The sequence below is a fragment of the Octopus sinensis genome, linkage group LG15 (assembly GCF_006345805.1).
Source record: "Octopus sinensis linkage group LG15, ASM634580v1, whole genome shotgun sequence".
Lineage (NCBI taxonomy): Eukaryota > Metazoa > Mollusca > Cephalopoda > Octopoda > Octopodidae > Octopus > Octopus sinensis.
Genome location: NC_043011.1, coordinates 57,089,509 through 57,112,688, shown reverse-complemented (window position 1 = coordinate 57,112,688; position 23,180 = coordinate 57,089,509). Strand labels below are relative to the sequence as shown.

Here is a 23,180-nt window from a genome sequence, read left to right as displayed (position 1 = left end):
AAAATATATTGTCAAGATGTAGCAAACCCCAACCTCTTTTACTCAGCACTGTCAACTGTACAAGTTCTCTGTTGGTTCTTTTGTTATTTCTGTTGAAATACACCTTCTTTATTTTAATTAATTCTGAAAATTATGGAGAAAATTGTAAATAATTTGTGATTAAGTTGATTTAAGGCCACAAGCTCACAAAATCATGACCGAATGCATTGCGGCATTTCACTCATCTTTGTTCTGAGGTCAGTTTTACCTTTCATTCTTCTGGGATGAATAAAGTACCAGTTGAATACTGGGGTCAATGAAATCAACTTACCCCCCACCCCATCTTTAAATCGCTGGCCTTGTGTCAAAATTTGAAGCCATTATTAAACTGATTTTTGGAACATAAATTAACCTGAAATTTTAATGAGAAATTTTAATTTAGATCTCTTTAAAATAGGAAGTTTGTACCATGGTTTGTACCAGAACGGTCTTGGACAGGTTGGAATCAAAAGCACTACTGAAGAATGATTAGGAATTAATTATTCTCCCATTATTTACATTTGATGGATATTTGTCCTCATCTTGTTTGTTGCTAACACAACATTTCGGCTGATATACCCTCCAGCATTCATCAAGTGTCTTGGGGTAATTTCAAACCTGGGTTCTCATTCCTAAGGTATTTTTCCATATTATTATAATTCAGGTCACTGCCTGGAATCAAACTTGGAATCTTGGTGTTAGTAGCTCATGCTCTTAACCACTACGCCATATGCCCATAATTATTCTCAGTTAAGAACTACCAGTCTCTCTCATTCGACCACAACTTGAAATCATAAAAGTTTTAAGACTGCTATTAATCCTTTTGACACCATATTTTTGTTGATATAAATTGCCTTTATTTCAGTTAATTTTGGAAAACGATAAGGAATTTAGTGAAATCACTGTAATTATTAAGCTGGTGTTTGGAACATAAATTAATCATGAAATTTTGGTGGAAGGTTTTAATTTAAATCACTTGAAAACAGGAAGTTTGTACCGTAGAATCTGGAGCAGTTTCAGGCAGTTTGGTAGGAAGCATTAGTTTTGGCAACATGTGGCTTGCAGAATCAGTCGAGCATTGAGCAAAACTCTTGTGGTATTTGGGTTCAATCCTTTTATGTTTTGAGTTCAAATTGCACCATAGTTTTTACATTGGCTTTCATTGTTACAAAGTGAGTTGGAATAAAATAGGAATCGATAAAATAAGTAGCAGAACTGAGCTCAACGACCAGCTTACATTCATCTCTCGGCAAATTGCTGCAAATGCCCTTGCGAAAAGCATAAAGAAGCAGAACTTATTTGCCCTTCTTTCCCTCCTCCCCCTCCAATAAATATCAAGTTATAATACCAATTGGATAAGACAAAACAAAACAGAAACTACTCCACCACCTTCTCTCCTCATCCCTTTACACCACATCCGGACACAGGTGGATGCTGCTTTAACAGAAAGATAGCTTTATTCATATCTCTGCTACTCAGCTGCCAATGAATTCATGAGCCATTTTATTATACATAATGGGGAAGTTTTTTTTTTTTATTTTTAATTCTGTCCCAGCATTTATCTTGCTTCCAATGCACAGAATGGAAATATTTACTATTAATTTTCTTTCTATTTCATTCTCTCTCTCTCTCTCTCTCTCTTGTTTTTTGGGGGTTTTTTTCAGTCTCTCTTTCCCTCTCTCTCTCCATTACCAAAACTACAATATGTAATTGTTACATGAAAGCATTACAATTTCATTTCTAATAAACTCATCATCGTTTATATTTTATTTTGTGTTTTTAATTTTTAATGTGTATGTGCGTATGCATCAGTGTGTGTATATATATGCTTCTGTGCGTGTGTGTGTGTTATATATATAAAAATATACTAACCACAGTTTTATATTATTCCATCGGAGGGAAAAGGACTTGCAGTATTTGTTTAAGCTCTTTATATTCTGAATTCAATTCCTGCTAAGTTCAACTTTGCTATTCATCCCTCCAGAGTTGATAGAATAGAGTACCATTCAAGTACTGGCGTCTGTAATATCAACCAATCCCCTCCCTCGAATTTTATATGTCTTGCACTTTTATTAAGAAACGGATCATCATCAGCTCTGAATCCTTGACTTGAACACATCTTAAGTGTTTAATAAACAAGACTAGGCTCAACAATAATACAAATGGAAACAATCTGTGTTTTTGAGCCATTATTAATAAAGTTAATCAACACACACTTTCTCTCTCTCTCTTTCTTTTTCTCTCGGTTATTTCATTGAGCAATTTTGGAATTACTAAATCCAGGAAATTAATTTTGGAAAGCTCTATTAGACCGAGTTGGAATCAACAGTGTGTCTACAGTACATTGATACTTTTAGCTGGTTGCCAGCTCCAATAACTGCCTCTCACTCTCTTTCTCCCTGAATTTCTCTCTCGTTTCTCGCTCAACATATTTTTCAAACTAATAACCGTCTCCCTATCTAGTTCTCTATTTTGCTTTCTTTCTCTCTCTCTCTCTCTCTCTCTCTCTCAAATTAAATTCGTGTGGAAGTCAATGAACTCTATAAATCAATATATAGATGCAGCAGTCAGAATAGTTATTTGAAGAATGAAAAAAACCATTGTACTGATGCTGAAACTGAACAAATGTTAAAATGAAAAGCCATCACTGCTGTAGAAATTACACCCCAGTGCATATCTACACATACACACAAATATATATATATATATATATATAAAATCAATGACCTTTGTCATCTAATTATACACAGTATGGGCACCTAGAAAGTGCCTGTCCATGCTGCAAGCTTGATCAAGGGGTTTTTTTGAGGGGGATGGTTGCTGGTGTGGGGGTCGGTTAAGATTAGTTGGTGGCTATTGCTTGCAAGTTTTCTCTCTCCATTCTAGTGTGGGACAGGCAAGGTCAGTACAATTTGGTCCTGATGTTGTTGTTGCAGGCATTGCCACAGAATGTAGAGGGTATCCTGTTCAACATTAACAATTCTGCCAACTCGTAGCTGCCCTAACTTCATGCTTTTTTTTTTTTTTTTTTAATGAATCTCAAAAGAACAAAATTCAAAGTTGACCTAAGCAGGTTTTGAACTTAAAGCTCAGAGATTTGGAACAGGTGCTAAATCTAATCTGTAATCAGACCAGTGACTGGACACGAGCAGTGTGACCAATCACATCCAATTTCTGTTAAGTTTCTTGTTATATACAGAATCCATCAAAAAAATGTAGACACACTTCAGGAAAGGAAAAATCTGTATAAATATTTAACTCTTATAAATACCCCTTTAAATGTTTTATCAAATTACTAGCAGTATCGCCCGGCGTTGCTCGGGTTGTAAGGGAAATAACTATATAAGCATTTTTAGAGAATTATAGCCAAAAAATAGCAAAAAAATGCATTAAAAATTGAAAAAAAATTAAGGTAAATTTTTTTTTAAATCGTTGACACATCGTAGATATTTTTAGAGAGTTACTTCCCTTATATAAAAGCGAAAAAAATGCATTAAAATGGAAAAATATGATGGTAAATTTTTTTTAAATCGTAGACTCATCGTAGACGCACGCTAATACCCAGAAGGGCTCGATATGAATCACGACTATAAGATACCCGCTTTTGGTTAAACTGCACCGCAAAATGTGGGAGTAGTTAGGAATCTAAATCGTAGGAGACAGACACACAACTTCACTCTTATATAAAGATGCTTTTTTTTTTTCAGTCATAGAGTTAGATTTATGAAGGTCTTCAGTAGAAAATCCTTCGAATTCTGACTCGCTGCTTGATATAATGAAATTCGTATCCATTTTTTGTCAGAATTACAAATTTTGAAAACACAATAGGAACAAATTTCGGAAAAAAATCTCCCATAATTCACGGAATTAAAATTACACTTCGATTTTTGTACAAAACTGTAGTTGAAGTGTTTACGAAGTATAATACGTGTTTTCACGAATGTACTAAAGAGATTTGCTCTGATATTCTCATTTAAATATGAATAGGTAAATTCGGGCGGCTTGGTAACTATATATAAGTGTCGTCTGTTTATACATAAACACTGTTTCATACTGCAATTATATATACATATATCTATATATAATATTATATAATAAAATATATACAGAGTAAAATAAAAACCAATTTACCTTTTCTGTCCGTCCATGTGTCTTTGCAAATGTGTTGGAATGATAAGTGAGTTGAGTTTTGGCGCCTTTTTTACTAATAACAAACACACACGTGTTTGTATGTAGTTGTATGTGTATGTAGTTGTATATGTATGTGTATGCGTGTGTGTGAGGAATGACACACACACACTCACGCATGCACACATGTACATCAATGCTTTTGGAGTGATATGTTAAAATATTGAGTTTTCTCGAATTTTGTCTAATTGGTGGTAAAATTGAAAGAAATTTTTTATGGCATCACCCACTGAAGTACTCTGAAAAATCTTAGGTAAATTCTAATTGAAGAAATTGTGTGAGGAGTAAATGGTTATGTATTTATTTGTTTCTGTTTGCTGTGTTTTTTTATTTTTTGAGTAGTGGTTTAAATACTTTCAGTTTAGTCTTCCTCAAATCACTCTGTCGCTATTTACTTTCATTTTATTCGTTGCACACTGTGTGTGTGCGTTTGCGTGTGGTGTAAACCAGACTAAGAAAAGCATTTGACACACACACCAGAATGTGAGTTTTCTGTAAATTTTGCTTAATTGGAGTTTAAATTTTAAAAACTGGACCTGGCATGACGCGATGCATTCTACTCTTAAAAATGGTAGGTAAATTGTAATTGAAGAAATCCTATATTGTAGATTTCTATAACTCCCAAAGGGAGGCAGATAAAATCTGCCTTTTATAATAAGAGATGATTATCTCTATATATATAAACAGCAAAACGTCTGTGTGTGTGTCCTTTATACAAGTCCACAATTTTTCAGTTCAAGGGCTTGCACTTTCTATGGTCATTCAATACCGTCCAAGGGTGGTCGTGCACATATTTACATTTCCCCAGTCACCCTGCAAAGCCATTAAAAAATCAATAGAAGTGACTTTTTGTGAATTTTCTATCCAAAACCCAATCAAAATGCCTGAAACTTGATATGCCAATTGAATGCCAGCTAGCTGTAAGTGATTGATCGGAGATTTGGACAGTACTCGCATGTATGTGCGCATGCATACAGCTGTATATGCATGCACTAGCACTATGACCTGGCGTTGCCGGGTCATAGGGCAAATACTGAATAGTGCAATAACACTGAATAAAAATATTTATACAGATTTTTCCTTTGCTGAAGTTTGTGTACATTTTTTTTTTCATGGATTCTGTATTTATAAGCCTATATTATGACTCAGGTGTGGCTGCATAGTAAGAAGTTTATGTCCCAACCACATGGTTCCGAGTTCAATCTTACTGTATAGTGTCTTCGACTGTAACCCCAAGCCAATCAAATCTTGTAAGTGGATTTGGTTGATGGAAATTGAAACAAGCCTGTTGTGTGTGTGTGTGTGTGTGTGTGAACACTATTGTCTCTTTGCCTTGATGGTGAATGATAATTGTAAACAAATCTCACTGTCACGCAAGCAGTGTCCTTCTCATTCCTAATCTTCTGTGGAAAGATGTCTAGTTAGGGAGGAAACATTACCTGACTTGGAGACAGGTGAGGGTTGTTGACAGGAAAGGCATCTGGTCATAGAAAATCCACTTCAACAAAATCCTGTCTGACCCATGTGAGCATGATTACATTTGAAGGAGTTACGTGTTGTTTGTTTGTTTAAGTCAGCACATTCCCAAACAACTTCTCTTTCTAGACATGATCCTTATATTAATTGCAAAATTTATCAGGTTTAATCCTTGTTTAGTATTTTTAACTTTATTGTTGTGTATTAACTGATATCCCATATATGGCAGCAAGCTGGCTGAATCATTAGGGCATCAGACAGAATGCTTAGTGGCATTTCTTCCAGCCCTTAACATTCCAAGTTCAAATCCCACCAAGGTCAACTTTGACATTCATCTTTTTTTTTTTGGAGGGGGGGGGGCAATAAAATAAGTACCATTTAAGTACTGGGCTCGATATAATCAGCTTGCCCCTCCTCTCAAAATTGCTAGTCTTGTCAAAATTTTTAGAACCATATTAAATATGATATGTGTATTTTCTCACAATATTATAAGAGCAATCATCAATCTGAGTAGGTTGGTGTTGGGCTGTGTGTGTGAAAGTAGGTCACCTCGTGCTTAGGCTGTTAAGTACACGATCACAAGGTTATGCATTCTATTCCTAGAGTAAGTGGTGCATTGTATCGTTGATCAAGGCATTTCATTCCACACTGTGCTCCAGTCTACTTAGCTGAAAACGAGTCGCAGTCAAGTGCTGCTGCAGCGACCCATTTTACCTCCAGCTGCCACATCCCCAATGTTCTGCTGGGTCATTGGTGGGAGAGCCTTGAGGAGGTGTGTCTGTCTGATCAAGACCACTCAGGCACCTGAAAGAATTATTGAAAGTATGGGACGTGTTATCAATTCATACTCATGAGTGATGGCCATGATTGTATATGCTGGCATGGGTTGGACGGCTTGACAGGAACTGGCAAAATCAGGGGCCACACCAGGATTCCATAATCTGTTTTGCCTTGGGTTCTATGGTCCGATGCCCTTTCTAATGCCAACTGCTTTGCAAATGTACAGTGCTTTTTATATGACACCTTGGTTTTAGGATCTCAATTCTGTTGTGGTGGGTGGTATCCAGATAGACGATACAAAGAAACCAAGGACGAGTCATTTGAAGTTTTCTTTCCTCAGTCGAGTACCAGATTATCTTCATGATTTCGGCTATATATATATATATGACATGAATCAGTGTTGGCTATATAAAAACTGGTATCGCTGTGTAGTTAACAAGTGAATTCTGCAACCAAATGTTTTCAGTTTCAGTTCCATTGCTCGTCCTCTTGAGATTTGAGGCAAGTCTCTTCTGCCTTTAACCTTGAGTTGAGCGTCTCTTTGAATAGTCAGATGTTACCAGATCTCTTTTGTTCCTGTTTATCGGTGAAAAACTAGTATACATGGAGACGACAGAGGAGACGTTGCTTTGGAACAAAAATACTTTGTTGTAGCTCTGCCCAAGTTGCACAGTCACTCCCTTACCATGTTGTTCACAAGACCCGATATAAAACAGAACAAACGGAAGGTCTTTATGTAGGAGTACCATGTTATGAAGTCGACTAATACTTGAATCAGTCTTTCATTAGAGAGGGGGGGAAAAATTTGTCATGACAAAAATGTTAACTCAGATTACAGCAACATACACCTCCTCTTCCTCTTATTTCATTTTCAGTAAAGCTGAAAAGTCTTATATAACCCTTTACACACACACACACACACACACATATATATATTATGGTTATTATTATTTAGCTGAGGTTACATAGTGACTCGAGGGCCGAGAGTTTCATGTGTTAGCACTTATCAAACTAGTGAGAAATTGAGGAGTTTTTAATTTATATACCAGTGATAATGGTATTTCCCTGGAGAGTTCTTGAACAAATTGTAAAAACAATTACAATGTCACGTGGATAATTCATATTTTTCAAATAGTTTACCCATTACGCCATTCAATAAATGAATAATCAAATAAGAAAAATTTGTGCACATTTACACGTAAGAGTGCTGGTGAATATACACGAAATGTGTGTGTGTGTGTGTGTGGTGTGTGTGTGTGTGTGTAAACTGTTAATGGTTGTGATTTCATATTTCCTCCATCAGTTAGATTAATTATTCACTATGGTGGGTATTCTACTTTAGATGTAGGGTAGTCAGCTACTTGCCTAGAGCTGTATGCATAATTGAAAAATCATTATCTTTATATTTTATGGTCGTGTTGAATTACAAAATAATTTCTATAAATAGAATCAGTGACCCAGTTTTAATTCACATACAGTTCCAATGACCTTGAGAATGGCATGAATGCCCCTTATCACAACTACTTCCCTTCCTGGTCCCTGTCTTTTTCTTTTTTTACCTTTCAGTCTGAATTAAGAAATAATTATTTCAAGTTTAGAAACCTTATTTCTTGTCCAACAGCATCACTTATCCTTTTATCATGTGGTTTTAGGTTCAACCCCACTGGGCAGCACCTTAGGCATGTGTCTTCAACTAGAGCCCTTGGTCAACCAAAGCCTTATGAATGAATTTGGTAGGGGAAAATTAAGAGAAGCCTGTTGTGTGTGTGTGTGCATGTTTTTATATCTCCATGCCTCAATGTCAAAATGCTAATTGTAGACAAGTGTTATCATCAAAGAAATGGTGTAATTCAGTTTGACAAAGTAATCTGCATTGCTAAAGGATTAGGGGTCTTGCAACAATTGTTTTGCGTTTAACCCTTTCGTTACCAACCTGGCCTAAACCGGCTCTGGCTCTGTAGTATAAATGTCTTCTTTTCATAAGTTTTGAATTCAAATCTTCCACCAAATCTTAGTCACAATTTATGTTCTTAACACTAGCTTAATGATAACTAAGTTATTTTACTAAATTCTTTGTTACATTTAAAATTATTGAAAGAAACACAGAGCATCTCAAAATACGGTAGCGAAAGGGTTAGGCTCCTCTTTTTTTGTTGGTTTCTTTGTCTGCTATTAATGTTATTTTGCTAATATTATTTTTCACATAAATGTAGACAAGTAGGTTGGATTTATTATTACATCATACATTTGTATGTCAAAAAATGCAAATTCAGAAACAAGTCCTATGGCTGGCTCTCAAACATTACAGCAATGAAACTATAAATAGATTGTTTTTTTTTTCTTTTTCTTTTCATTATGTGTACAAGTTGTTATTTGACACGATGAATCCATTCCTGAAAAATATTCAACTCAAGTGAATCAATGTTAAAACAAAACCAGTTTTGTTGCCAAACTGGGTTTGGTCCATTTTTTTTTTTTTTTTGTCTTTCCTTCATTGTTTTTAAGAACAAAATAGTGAAGGAGTTCCTTGACAGCGTTTCCTGAAGTTACAATCAAAATATTGCCAAATGAAAACACAGTCTAACACGACCGTTTGCGCACCCAATTTATGCTGGGTTTTTATTGTCATAACTATTTCCATTGTCATAATTACTGGGGGGTGGGGGGGTGGAAGAAGAAAAAGTTATGTTTTATTGAAATAATATGAATAACAAGCTTGCATTGTTAGACTCCTTGCCATCATGGTGTAAATACCATTATTTGTGGTTTCTTGGCCACAAATGGAACAACTGTAGTTTTACGTCCTTCACAAACAACTGTGAGGAATCTGTTTTACGAGCAGAATTTCATGAACGAATAAAGACAAACAATACAGGAAGAATAAATGACAATGAAATTTAAGGACTAGAATTGAAGAAAACTTATTGTTTAACCCCAGGTCATCTCAAAATCAGCAAACCTAAGATCAATTCCTGCAATAATCATTCTCTCGTTTTTCTGTTATTGCTAACCAAAATCCTTGTGAGATGGTTTCATAGATGGAAACTGAAAGAAGCCTGTCATATGTGTTTGTGTGTGTATCTACCCTTATCTAGACATCATGTGATGATTGTTAATGAGCATTGCTATCAAACAAGTAATGATCACTTCCAGTCATCAGTGAGAACCATGGCTGGCCTTGGGAAGTATTGTCTTGTTTAGAAATGGGTGAGAGTTGGCAACAGAAAGTGCATCTGGCCATAGAAAACCTGTCTCAACAAATTCTAACTGACCCACGCAAATGTGGAGAAATGGACATAAAATGATGATGGTGATGAAGATAGTGTGTACTTTGGACTCTATTAGACAATGTGTCGTATTTTGTTGAGATGATAGGATGTGATCTGAGGGAGATTTGAGTAAGTAGGAAAACAGATAGGACTCTGCTACCACTCGGAGAAATGGCCTTATTTAATATGTAGAGAAGAGGTAGGTAGTAATTCCCTATGGTGTACCCAGTGCAAATTCAGACACATAAGAGCTGCACTGGTATCAGAGGCAGGTTAAGAGAGAAAGCAGACTCTGTCCATGACTGATGCATAGGATTAATAATCATTAAGAGCGTACAGGAAATAGATTTTCTCAATTGCTCAGGAGATTCCCCAGGGATGATAGATTACTTCTGTTACCTTGGTGACCTAATTAGCAGTAGAGGTGGAGAGTCTGAAAGTATAACGATAGCTAGAGTATGATCAGACTGCAGAAAGTTCAGAGAGCTACTACTACTGTTTGTAATAAAAGGTTTCTCTCTCTCTCTCAGAGTGAAAGACAGATTGCATGATGCTTGTGTACAAACAGCATTGCTATATGGTTAGGGTTAGATGTGGGCCATGAATGTGGAGGAGTTGTGAAGAGTAAAAAGTTAGCATGCTCCATTGGGTGTGCAGAAATGATGAATTGCAAATACATTGAGAGAAATATGTTGGGTATATGATGAATCAAGTGTTGTGTGCTGGAGAGAAGATTGCTAGGACATGCAGATGAGGGCAGCTGTATAAAGAAGTGTTAGTCACTTGTTAAAGAGGGAGACCCTAGGAGAGTGAGATGAAATTGTGAAGGCTGATGTTGAGATTTTGAGCCTTGTGGAAAAGATGACAAAAAACTGAGACAATTGGTGAGAGATGATGCTTGAAAAGACCTGCTCAGGACAGTCAACATGAGTGTAAAGTGATGCCCCAGAGCTCAGTATTATAATTTCATTATATAAGCCCTTGCTTTCCTTTGTAATGTTTAAAGGATGAAACCTAGGCAGCACAACTCTGCTCAAATATCTAAAAAGCAGGGCACACACTATACGAGATGGTATAAAGACACAGAATTAGCTGCTGTTTGATTTGAATAATCCAGTGGTTTTCTTTTTTGCAAAACATGGGAAAGGGGGCATTTTGTGAAGTACCATTTGATGATAGGGGACACTTGTGTACAAAAGGGTGAGAATCACTGGCCTGATATATTGTATGCAACTCTTTCCCAAAGAACACCCCTAAGAAATGTTCTCCTCCCCACTACTTTATATGATATATATATATACACTAAATAGCAAAATGTCAAGTTATAGACAGCCATATTTCACAGTGAATTATATTTCAAATGAATTGCTGCTGTTAGCTTATTCTTCATGCAAATGTTTTACAATAAAAACAACGATGCCCCACCAACCCAATTTATTTACTGTAATATCATCCTAAATTTGTTTCTCTAAACTTGAAACTATGTTATTGCTTCGGTGTATCAATTGTCTGGTCTTGTGACAGAAACTGTTCTCCTGTTTTTTTGTTTTTTTCAGGAACCCTATGTTGTGCTATTCTTAGATTGCTTCTCCCCTGTTTTGTTTTCCAATTTATTCAACTTTTTAATAGTAAAAAACCAGTTTGTTCCCTTTTTTTATTTGTTAATTCTTTCGACTCCACTCTTACTTCTGCCAAATGTTGTTCCAGACTTAACCTTGACATTAGCCGAGGTTTTTAACGACGGCTACTTTCATTGGTCGGATGACGAGTGGATAATACTACACGATACTTCAATGTATCAAGTGCAAACATCAAGTGTTTATATATACTTTGAAGGATTAAGATATTTCATTTTCAATGTGATTCACATTCCACCACCATCTTCACCACCACCTCTCCTCTTCTCCATTTAACAAATAAGTTAATTGCATATTTTCAAAAATGGCCAAGGAAGAAATCTTTTTGATAAGGTTTACAATTAAAACACCAAATGAAATTGGTGTTGTTTACTTTTGTTTAACGGCTCATCACCTTCTAATTAGGTGTCACAAGTTCATTTTCACTAAAGCCTCACCTTCAAAATCTGTCTAAAAAGAAATTTGACCTTTCTTATTAAGATTTCAGACATAACAACATTAATCAGATTAGTAGAATTCCACACTCTACATGTTTTTTAATCCGATGCATTTGGTGCAATTTAAATTGCTTTCTTTAGACTGGACTGAAGATTAATATTTTTGTTGGATATCATTGGTTCAGCTAACCCTTACAAGGTACTCTTTTAGAGGTCCTCCTCCTCCTCCCTTAGAGGGAAGGCAACATCAACATCTGTGAGAGATGGACTCGAGAGATAGAAAGAGATGATGATGATCATCATTATTTAACATCTGTTTTTCTATGTTGGCATGGGTTGGATGGCTTGAGAGGAGGAGCTGGCAAGGCTGGAGAGCCATACCTGGCTCCGTAGCCCGTTTTGACCTAGTTTCTCTCGCTGGATGCCTTTCCCAGTGCCAACCATTTTACAGAGTTTACTGGTTGCTTTATACATAGCATCAGCAACTGAACCACGTAAAGCACTCCACCCCCTCTTCTTTCGGTCGATTCTTCTCACATGCAACCTCTTCATATTCTCTCTGTCTTTTGTCTTTCTACTTGTTTGTCCTTGGATTGTGGCCATACTGGAGTACCACCACATTGAAGGGTTTCATTGAAAAAAAAAAAAATCAACCACTGTACTTATTTTTTTTCCCATCTGGTACTTAGTTTGTTGATCTCTTTTTGCTGAGCCGCTAAGTTACAGGGATGTAAACAAACCAGTACCAGTTATCAAATAGTGTTGAGGGACAAACACAAAGATGCACACACCTACAGGATTCCACACAAGTTACCATCAACCAGGGCTTATAGTAGAAGACACTTGTTTAAGGTGCTGTGCTGTAGGGCTTGAACCCAAGACCAAGTTGTTGCAAAGCAAGCTTCTTAACCACACAGCCATGATTGCATCTTAAACATGTTTTCACTCTACTTAATTAATGGAGTTAATTAACAGACATTATTGCCAAGTAATGTAACCAGAGCCAATCAAAGACTCTGCTTTTAGCAACATCATCATCATCATCGTTTAACGTCCGTTTTCCATGCTAGCATGGGTTGGACGGTTCGACCAGGGTCTGGGAAGTCGGGGCTGCACCAGGCTCCAGTCTGATCTGGCAGTTTTTCTACAGCTTGATGCCCTTCCTAACGCCAACCACTCCATGAGTGTAGTGGGTGCTTTTTACGTGCCAGGGGAGGCTGGCAACGGCCACGATTGGTTGGTGCCATTTACGTGCCACTGGCATGGAAGCTAGTCAAGGTGGTGCTGGCATCGACCACGTACAGATGGTGCTTTTTACATGCCACCGGCACAGGTGCCAGGGGAGGCTGGCAACGGTCACAATCGGTTGGTGGTTTTTACATGCTGCTGGCACATGGCTGTGTTAATGATTATTCTACTGTTTGTATCAGCTCAATACACTTGCAGCATCAAAATTATTAGCACTAAAGAAGTGTTGCTGAAAATTTAGTGTTTGGATCCTCATCTACTACTTGGCAATTGCCCACCCATGCTTTCTGTTAACTGAACAAGGCTTCTCAAGGTGATACGGTTGACATTCCTCACTCACAAATTCTTTCATGTCTCAGCACAAATGTCTTAACCAACTGCTTCTTTTTTAAATTAGCAAAATGTAAAACTGCCTGTGGCCTCGAGGAGAGAAGTACTTGGTATATTTTAGTATTAGGTGTGAATATGACAGCCCCTGTTGATAAATTGACACAAAAGAACTTTTTCTTTAAATAAGAAATATTTTCTTCTCTTTCTAATTAAAAGATAGTTTATTCAGCATCTTGTTAAAAATCCAAATTACCATGGAGTGGCTTGTTGTTGTCATGTAGTAAATTGTTGTTGTTGTTGTACAGTTAGCTGGCTTGGCTTTGCTGTAACTTAGCTAGTTTGGCTGTTCCATCAATCTGTCGAGAATGTGAGTCATGCGAGCAGGGAAAAGCGGATTGAAGACGATGAGGAATATATATCTAGGTCTTAGACTTAAATGAAACTGATGTCGGTGGGGAAATGTTCCAGTTATGTATCTCTAAAGAACATTGTACTTTAGATTCTCTGTTTAATGGTTTCTTGTCTGTGTTAATCATAATTAGCACTAATTAATGAGTCTATGTTATGTATATATGCATGCTAATACATGCTAAGTATTCATTGGAAGAGAGAGTTTTGTGAGTCTTAAGCGATTTCCGGAAGTGGTGATGAGATTTTGGTATTCTGTTTGGTTTCAGACTCACATCAAATATGTATGTGGCTAAAGGATAGTCTGTTGAAAGCCGACCAATCGGATGATGTTGCAGCCTCTTATTGGACATGTACAACAGATGTCAGAATGTTTAGGAGGCTTTCCGCAGGTGGTGGACTTAGTTGTAGTAGTGGTAGAGGGTGTAGTGGGGAGGTGGGAGTGAATGTAAAAGTTTAATGGAACCGTCTCCACACACACAAAAAAAAAAAAAGCACTGATATGGAATATTAATGAGGAGGTTTGTTTGTGTTTGATATTGATATTGTGTTTTGGCATGAATGAGTTTGAACAGACTAAATTTCAGTTATTTCACTGGTGGAACTAAATACATATTCGTGTGTGTGTGTCCGTATGTCCCCTTGTGGGTAGGTAAGTGAAAGCATGTTGTAGCTGAGTGGTTGGGGTATTCATCTCCCAATTGTAAAGCCATGAGTTCAATTTTCAGCAGTGGGTTGTGTCCTTGAGCAAGACTCTTCATTTCACGTTGCTCCAATCCGCTGGCAAAAATGAGTGGTCCCTGTATTTGAAGGGCTCAACCTTGTCACATTCTGTGTCACACTGAATCTTTCTGAGAATTACATTCAAGTTATTCTTGTCTTTTTCTTCCTGGTGCCAGTCACTGGACTGCTGCTATGACAAGGCACTGCTCGGAAATGGTTTCACTCAATCATATCAACCCCCACTGCTTGTTTTATTGATCTCTATTTGCCATGCTGCTACATTACGGGACAAAAGTCAACAACAGAAACACTGTATATGTGAGAATGTCCTTCTTGGGACACAAAACTCTGCTTGCGAAGACCTGTTGAGGCAAGTGAAATTGAAATCGATCAAAAATCAATGGAAATTGTAGTTGTGATACCAGTGCCGGTGGCACGTAAAAGAACCATCCAAACGTGGCCGTTGCCATCGCCACCTCAACTGGCCTCCGTGCCAGTGGCATGTAAAAACCACCAACCGATCGTGGCTGTTGCCAGCCTTGCCTGGCACGTAAAAAGCACCCACTACACTCATGGAGTGGTTAGCGTTAGGAAGGGCATCCAGCTGTAGAAACACTGCCAGATCAGACTGGGCCTGGTGCAGCCTCCTGGCTTCCCAGACCCCGGTCGAACCGTCCAACCCATGCTAGCATGGAAAACAGATGTTAAATGATGAACGATTATTGAAGAATCATACATTAAAATTCTTCAAACTCTACAGTTGTGTGGAGTTCTCTTCTGGACGTAACAATATTTAGTTTTATCTACATATACACACAAAAGAGGCTTCTGCACTGTTTCCCTCTACTAAATTTCACTGACACTGCATCAGATAGCCAAAGGCAATAGTAAAAGACTCTTGTCTAAGGTGCCCACCACAGTAAAGTCAAACCTGGAGCCACATGGTTGCAAAGCAGACTTATTTATGATCAACATCATTTAACACCTGTCTTCCATGCTGGCATGGATTGGTCAGTTTGACTGAATCCAACTGACCAGAGGACTGCATTAAGCTCCAGTGTCTGTTTTGGCGTGGATTCTATGGTTTAATGGCATCTCCAATGTGCACCTGTTTTTTTTTTTTTTCGTAACACCTGCAGTAGTGAGGTCACCAACTCACAACACAAAGAAAACAATCACACACACACTTGACTGAGTCACTTACAAAAATCAAGCATGTTTTTGTGACTAGATGAAAATGTTATACATGACAATTGAAGATCAGTGTAAGACATTTTCTACTGACTCTTTTAACAACCAATCAAATCTCTCTCTACTTACTGTTGACTATATTTTGATGTGTTTGCAAATGGTTTTGATTAAATAATAGTACTGCTTCACTACTTCATTTAGTTGAATAATCAATACCATGAAACTAAGTTACAGATTAAGAAGTTTCGATTTCTAATAAAATATACACAGTCTTTTCCTTGTTTAAAAAAAAACAAAACATTCACCAATCCACGTGCATCTGTGTGTGTGTGTTTTCTGGGATGTATTTTAAGAAGGAGGGTGTGTTGGTTGAGTTAATATATATGCAGTAAGGATGACAAAAGTTATTTTGAATGGATATCGAACAATCCTCGGTGTCAACTGGCCAGACCAGATCAGCAACACAAATCTCTGATTCAGGGCCTATTAATCACCTGCTGAACAAGAGATAGCAAGGGAGAGGCAGCAATGGATTGGGAACATTGTGCATGCCAGTAGCAAGCACTGCCAGATAGGTCCTTACATGAAATTTCCAAGGATACTAGAAATGGTTAGGAATTACCTGGCACAGGATCCTACAAGCATGGTAAAAGCAAAGTACACCTGAGTTGGGTTAAAGAGCAAAGCTCAGGATAGGAAAATATGATGAACCATTGCCAGTGGCCTAAGTCTTAGTAAGGACCAGAGAGAGTTTGGGGTGAGGGGCAGAGCCCATTGTGTTGATGGTAATAAAAGAAAAGTGTGCTTTTAGTTTGAGACAGAATGATTGTTTAATGTTCTGCTTAGATTTTGTTCATGCATATCCAGTAGAATTATAGAAGACGTATATGGTTTGGAGCACTCATTAACTATACAGTGCTCTCCCTGCTTACTCAGTGAATCTGTATATGTAATTAAGTCAGCTTGTATGAATTTTCTTGATTGTTGATGCTGTTCAATATCATTGACCACTGGCCACATGATTTGAACTGGTAATCTTTTGGCTGGTGGCCCAACATTTTATTGACTTGGCCATATTAAGACATCAATTTTTAATCTCTGCTTATGTAGATATTTGGTATCTTGGGGCAGTGTCGTCTATAGACCCAGGCCAACCTGATTCTTGTGAATGGATTTTGTAACCAGAAAATGAAAGAATCGTGTGTGTGCTTCCTTGTAAAGACAAGATAATTATAAATGAGTATCATTGTCATACAAGTGGGCTTGTTCCTTTCCAGTCTTCTGTAAAAACATGCCTGGTCATGGGAGAATATTACCTTGGTTGGAAACAGGTTGGTGACAGGAAGGGCATCCAGCTGTAAAATCTTGTCTCCTTGAATTCAGTCTGAACCATGCTAGCATGACAAAGTAAGGCTTTAAAATGACAACACTGGTGGATTTAGTCTCCTCCTTTACATAACTTTATTAACATTTTTTTTTCTTTTTGAAATTTATCAAAATAAATAAAAAAAAAATGGTATTGCTGTTGTGATTAAATATTGATGAAATATTTTTAGACGATTTGTATTGAGTGCCGATTTGGTTGTTTTAATCTTGTTTTTAATTGTTTTTGTTTAGACAAAGATCATCACTGGACTGAGCAAACCGTTCCAGTGATGACATCTTGTCCTTCTCTTACGCACTGGAACATTACTTATCTAGAAATTAAATTCTCCACTATGTCCTTTCTTTTCTAAGGGTCAAGTGTCCACTTGGAAACTTTTGTCATTGACTTTCATACAGGGTGGTGGGGGCAGAGAGGATTGACATTTTTGAAAAATTCACAAAATCATTAATTTTTGCTGCAAACAAATTTTATTGACATCAATGTGTTTGTATTGAATTAGCATTTGTCAAAATCAAGTGTGGAAAACAACATCCATCATGTAGTGTCTATTTTCATTGATGGATTTCTGAAGGTGTTCTCCGAAGTTGGCCTCCACTCTCCCCAGCATTGCTCTGTTGATTTGGGCAACTTCCCCGTACATAGCTTCCTTCAAATCATCCAATGTATGAGGCTTATGTGCATACACATGTACCTGGAGGTTTCCCCACAAGAAATAATCACACATGGACAAATCAGGGTGGCAAAGGGGCCAAGGAATGTCAGCAAACCTGGAAATGAGGCAGTCACCGAAGAGAGGGTGAAGAACGTCCTTTGATGCTCTGGCTGTGTGGGAGCCGTTGCCCCACCCTGATGGAACCACACATGTTGAATAGGCATGCGTTTTCATTGTAATTCAGGTGCAAAGAAGTTGTTTATCATCTCAATGTAACGCTCAGAGTTCACAGTAACAGCATTTCCATTATTGTCTTCAAAAGAGTAAGGACCAATGATGGCAGCTTTTCCAACAGCACACCAGACCATCACTTTGGGGCTGTGCAGTGGGTCTTTTGTGCAGTTCTCTCAGATTTTCTAGAGCCCAATAATAACAGTTCTGCTGATTCACCATGCCATTGAGATGAAAACGAGCTTCATCAATCATTAACAAAATGAGGTTGTCATTTGCCTCAAAAATTGCTTCCATCTGACATGTGAAGTTAAACCGCTGTGCATAGTCCCATGGTTTCAACTGTTGACCATTGACCAATTTGTATGGATGGAAATGCAGGTCTTCATGCAAAATACGCCTTACCGACCACTTACCAATGCCAAGTTCAGTGGAATTCCTCCAAGCAGAGTACCTCGGACTCCATATTAAAGCTTGTCTGATGCATTACGCATTTTCCAGAGTCCGTACCATTCGTGGCGCCCCCTCCTGTCTCTTGTTCATTAGTGTACCTCGTGTATGATGTGCATTCACCCAACATAAGATTGTGTAGTGGGTGGGAACAGCCTGATTTTGGTGAATGTTGAAGTGGCACCGTAACTCATGCTGAACTGCTGTGACAGACTCATTAGTCTTCACGTAATTGTTGTTGGCAATCATGTGATGTTCTATCATCCAGAATGCCTTGGCTTCACCTGAAAAGAAAAAAAATGCTAAGACATCACGGACCGAATGGTACCTGTCCGACATATGTCCCTCCTCCTGGGACTGAGTAATAACCATTTCTAAAACGTCTGTCCTCTCTGCCTCACCCTGTAGTTTTGTGGTTTTACCAATTATAAAAAGCAGAGGATGGAACATCTTTGGCATCACTCATTCAATGCTGATTTCTTTGGCATTAGACATTTTGAAAGTTTCTCTCTCTCTCCCCCACCTCCTCTGTTTTATGAGGAAAAGGAGAAATATGTCAATCGTATTGGGTTTAAAAAAAACACCCATGGGACAGCCTTTCACTTTTACTCAATAATTGTTATCTCTCTCTTTCTCTCTCTTCCACTTTCTCTTTCTTTCTCTCTCTCTCCCTTCCTCACTTTCTCTCTTTCTCTCTCCCACTCTCTTTCTCTCTTCCACTCTCTCTTTCTCTTCCACTTTCTCTTTCTCTCTCCCACTCTTCCACTCTCTCTCTTTCTCTCTCCCACTCTCTCTTTCTCTAGCTTTATGTATATATTTCTGTGCCTGCCTGTATGGGTGTCTGTTTGCCTCCAGTGCCAAAGCATGTTACCAAAACAGCTTCACTGTCAAGTCAGCCGCACCAGATTGCCAGTGACCAAACAGCTGTGCCCAGTTGTCTCATTCTAGAAAAGCACACAATCTCATTAGTCTGCACAAATGACTAATTTAATGGATTCTCTTAAGATCTAGAGGCAATGAGTTACTATAACCCATTGGCCGGTGGGGGTCATCTCTATAGACTTAAAACTGTGTTTCTAAGAAAAACTCTATTTGTGGAAAAAGTTGAACTCTACGACAACAACAAACACATGCAACAGTCATTTATTTTACACTGCATTCATTGTTTATGTTGTTGTTGTTGATAATGATGATGATATAATTAAATTGGAGAGGTGTGATGAAACGGAAGCCAGCTCGTCAGCCTGTCTTATGGCTGTAATCATAGCAGAAATATAAATGCACATCTAATTTTTAAAAAATTGGGTCACATATTTGTGACGGTAATGGGGCAGAGGAGAGGCGAAAACCTCCAAGCAATTTGGCTTTGTTGCTTTGTTGACATGTTTTAATATGGTTGAAGATACAACAATGTGTAGCGCTTTGTACGTGGTTGTTGTGTCTGCTAGAAATAGTAGCTAAAATCTCTTATAACTCAACCTTCCCTACTACCTTAACCTTTTCGTTACCATATTTCTTTCGAGATGCTTTCTGTTTCATTCAATTAATTTTAAACATAATAAAGAATTTAGTAAAATAGCTTCATTATCATGAAGCTAGTGTTAGGAACATAAGGTTTGGTGGAAGATTTTGATTCAGAGCTTTTGAAAACAAGACATTTGTACTACAGAGCCGGTTTCAGCCGGTTTGGTATTGAAAGCGTTAAAAGGGGATGGAGACATTTGATAATGTGAGTCCTACAAAAGTGTCTAAAAACAAATCGAGTCGGAGGCTGTTAAACGTTTCATTTATGTAAGTCTGTGCAATCTAGAGTTGAGTTCATGTTATTGTTGAATTATTTTTACAGCTTTCCTCCTCTTCAAGTTTCTATTTTTATTTTTGGATATTTCCGAGATAATTGATTTTTCTACGAGATAGGCTTCTCAAACTTCAACACTGTCAAGATATAGGGTGCTGACCCTGTTTCCATTTAAAGCAAGCTGAAACAAGACAGGTTATTGTCCATTGCCTAATAGCACAACACACAAGGGGAGATGACGTCGATAGTAATAATAAGATTTTACCACTTAATCATGTGATCTGCTATCTAATAGCCTGACCTTGTGGCTATTATATCTTTTAAAACTGCTATAAATAATAAATAAATACTTCAAACAGACAAGATATCTTTTTAACCTATTATTCCATTACCAAAAAAAGTGCATAAAACAGAAAGTCAATATTTTCAGAAAATAATATTTGAATTTGCAGTCGACCCAAGGAACTCATTGGGAAGTTGTTTTGCTTTGGTTTTGTTGTTGTTGTTTAACTCAGGATTAGCCCTGATTAAGCCAGCCTTGAATTAACCCTTTTCTTACCGTTTTTCTATTGGAATACACTGCCTTTGTTTCAATTAATTTCAATGGCCTCTCTAATGCTGATGGCATGAAAAAGGTCACCCAGTATATACTGTGAAGTGGTTGGCATTAGGAAGGGCATTCAGCCATAGAAAGCAGACAGTGGAACATGACCCCGTGGATCCTGTCAAACCATCCATCTCATATCAGTGTGGATAAATAATAGTTCAATGTTTTATACATTCAGCCACTTCGACTTCTGTATGTTAATCAAAATTTAATGAAGTCATTAGTCTGTAACTTCCTTTTCAATGGAATTTATTTTCTTCTAAATATGGTTCCAAAAGATTCTTTAAAATATTTGATTTATGGTTTTTCAAAATGGTTTCTTCATTGAAACTCAGAAGAATGATCAGCTGAGATTTTGGAAGCCTTCACCTCCCAAATCCCATTGCTGCTTCTCGTAATTTATTTCGACAATGATGGAATGGCAGAGCATTGGGACAAAATGTATTTGGAGGTACCAAACCTCTTATCCGGAATTCAGAAATCCAGCTATTTTTGAAACTGGTTAGCTTTGAGTTTTGTGGACTGTAGCAGTTCACCGCCGCTTTGTATTGGCTTCCATGACACATGCGTCATACAACGTCAGACCAAACAGGTCCTGCTTTAGAAATGTATTTATTTGTATGTTATACAATTTTGTTCTTTACTTTTCGTTATTTATTTTATATTTTTCAATATATATATTCAGCCTGTGTCCAGAAATCACAAAACACAATATGCATTGATCTTATCCCCTGCTCTGACTAAACTGTTTTTTCCCCCTCTTTTGTTTCCAGTTTCTATTGGACGAAACCAACCCCTGAAACCAGAGAAACCTAAATGGAAAAGTGATGTTCCATTGACTGAAGGACAGCTCAGAAGTAAAAGAGATGAATTCTGGGACACAGCCCCTGCATTTGAAGGCAGAAAAGAGATCTGGGATGCACTTAAAGCTGCTGCATATGCTCTGGAAACCGGAGACCATTCACTAGCTCAAGCCATCGTTGATGGAGCCAATATATCATTACCAAATGGTAAGTTTATTCCATAACTTTACCCTGATTGAGTTTAATGAACCGGGGATATCACCATGTAGCTACTTCTTAATGACCCTCTCTTTCTGGTTCTCTTTCATCACCCTCTCCTATCTGCTAGGAACAGGATAACCCATTGGTGCTACAGAATGAATGGAAATATAATGTAGAGTAGAAAAGACCCTTTAGTTCATTCTTTGTATTTTACAGGGAGTGTTGGGACTATGGGGGTGGGGTGGAAAAAAGGGCATAAAAATTGCCAATTAGCATATTTGAGGGCATACAAGATGCACTTGTTTTCAAAAAAAAAGATGTCTCTGAAGATCACCCCTTATTCTATATGTGAATCTGGACCTCTCATAAGAGAATTCTGTGTCTGACCCCCAAATGTGTGGCTACTGGAATTGAGATGCAGCTAATAGGTCCTTGCATCTTTTTATGCCATCAAATTTGATAAGCAATTTTGTTTCATAAATTAAGATGGTTTTTATTATTTTTTCCAATTTGTCCAATCCCCATGGCGAAGAAAGAATGAATATGAACAATTATTTTCTATCTTTTTCTATTTTATCTTCTACTTGTTTCGGTCATTGAACTGTGGCCATGCTGGAGCACCGTTGGCAAAGGTTCAGTCAAACAAATTACTCCACTGCTAATTTTTTCAAGTCTAATATTTATTTTGTTGAACTCTAGCCAAAGCCACTAGGTTACAGGGATGTAAACAAACCAACACTGGTTGTCAGGTTGTTGGAGGAGGAGGCGCACACACACGTGCACACATACATATATACATATGACAAACTTCTGCACAGTTTCCATCACCCAAATTCATTGATAAGGCATTAGTCAGCCTGGGGCTATATAGAAGACACTTGTTCAAGGTGCCGTACAGTGGGGCTGAACCCAAAACCATGTGCTTGGAAAGCAAGCTTTTAACCACACAGTCCAACAAAAAGAAAAATCTCACCTTTTTTTTTTTTTCCCCCCAATTTTTTGATGGTGGAGCCCAGCAAGGCCAGAGACAAGACAACCTCTCAAGCACTGGTGCCACAATAAGCTGCATCCCGTAACCTAGTGCACCCTTCAAAGTGGTTGATGAACAAATAGAGACAAAAAAATGGGGACGGGGGGGAGGGATTAGAGATGATAGGAAAGGCACCCCCAGCTGTCAAAAATGAACCTTTAAAAAGAATGGAATGTGTATACAAGACATGGTTTTCAGGGGTTTTTTTTTTTTTTTGTCCATAAGGAGAGCAGTATGACGGCAATTAAGATGCAACTCTTTCCATGATGCCCTGTCCAGCCCATGCTAGTTTGGAAAAGCAAAAGTCATCATAATC

The 23,180-nt window shown here is 37.7% G+C and overlaps 1 protein-coding gene across 1 annotated transcript in view; it reads left to right on the top strand.

The window, feature by feature from the left end:
- LOC115219778 (ubiquitin domain-containing protein 2) overlaps positions 1–23,180 on the top strand; it is an 80,673-nt gene that overhangs the window by 44,631 nt on the left and 12,862 nt on the right. The window contains exon 2 of the mRNA XM_029790031.2: positions 21,604–21,840. Coding sequence (XP_029645891.1) covers positions 21,604–21,840 — 237 coding nt within the window. The remainder of the gene's footprint in view (positions 1–21,603; positions 21,841–23,180) is intronic.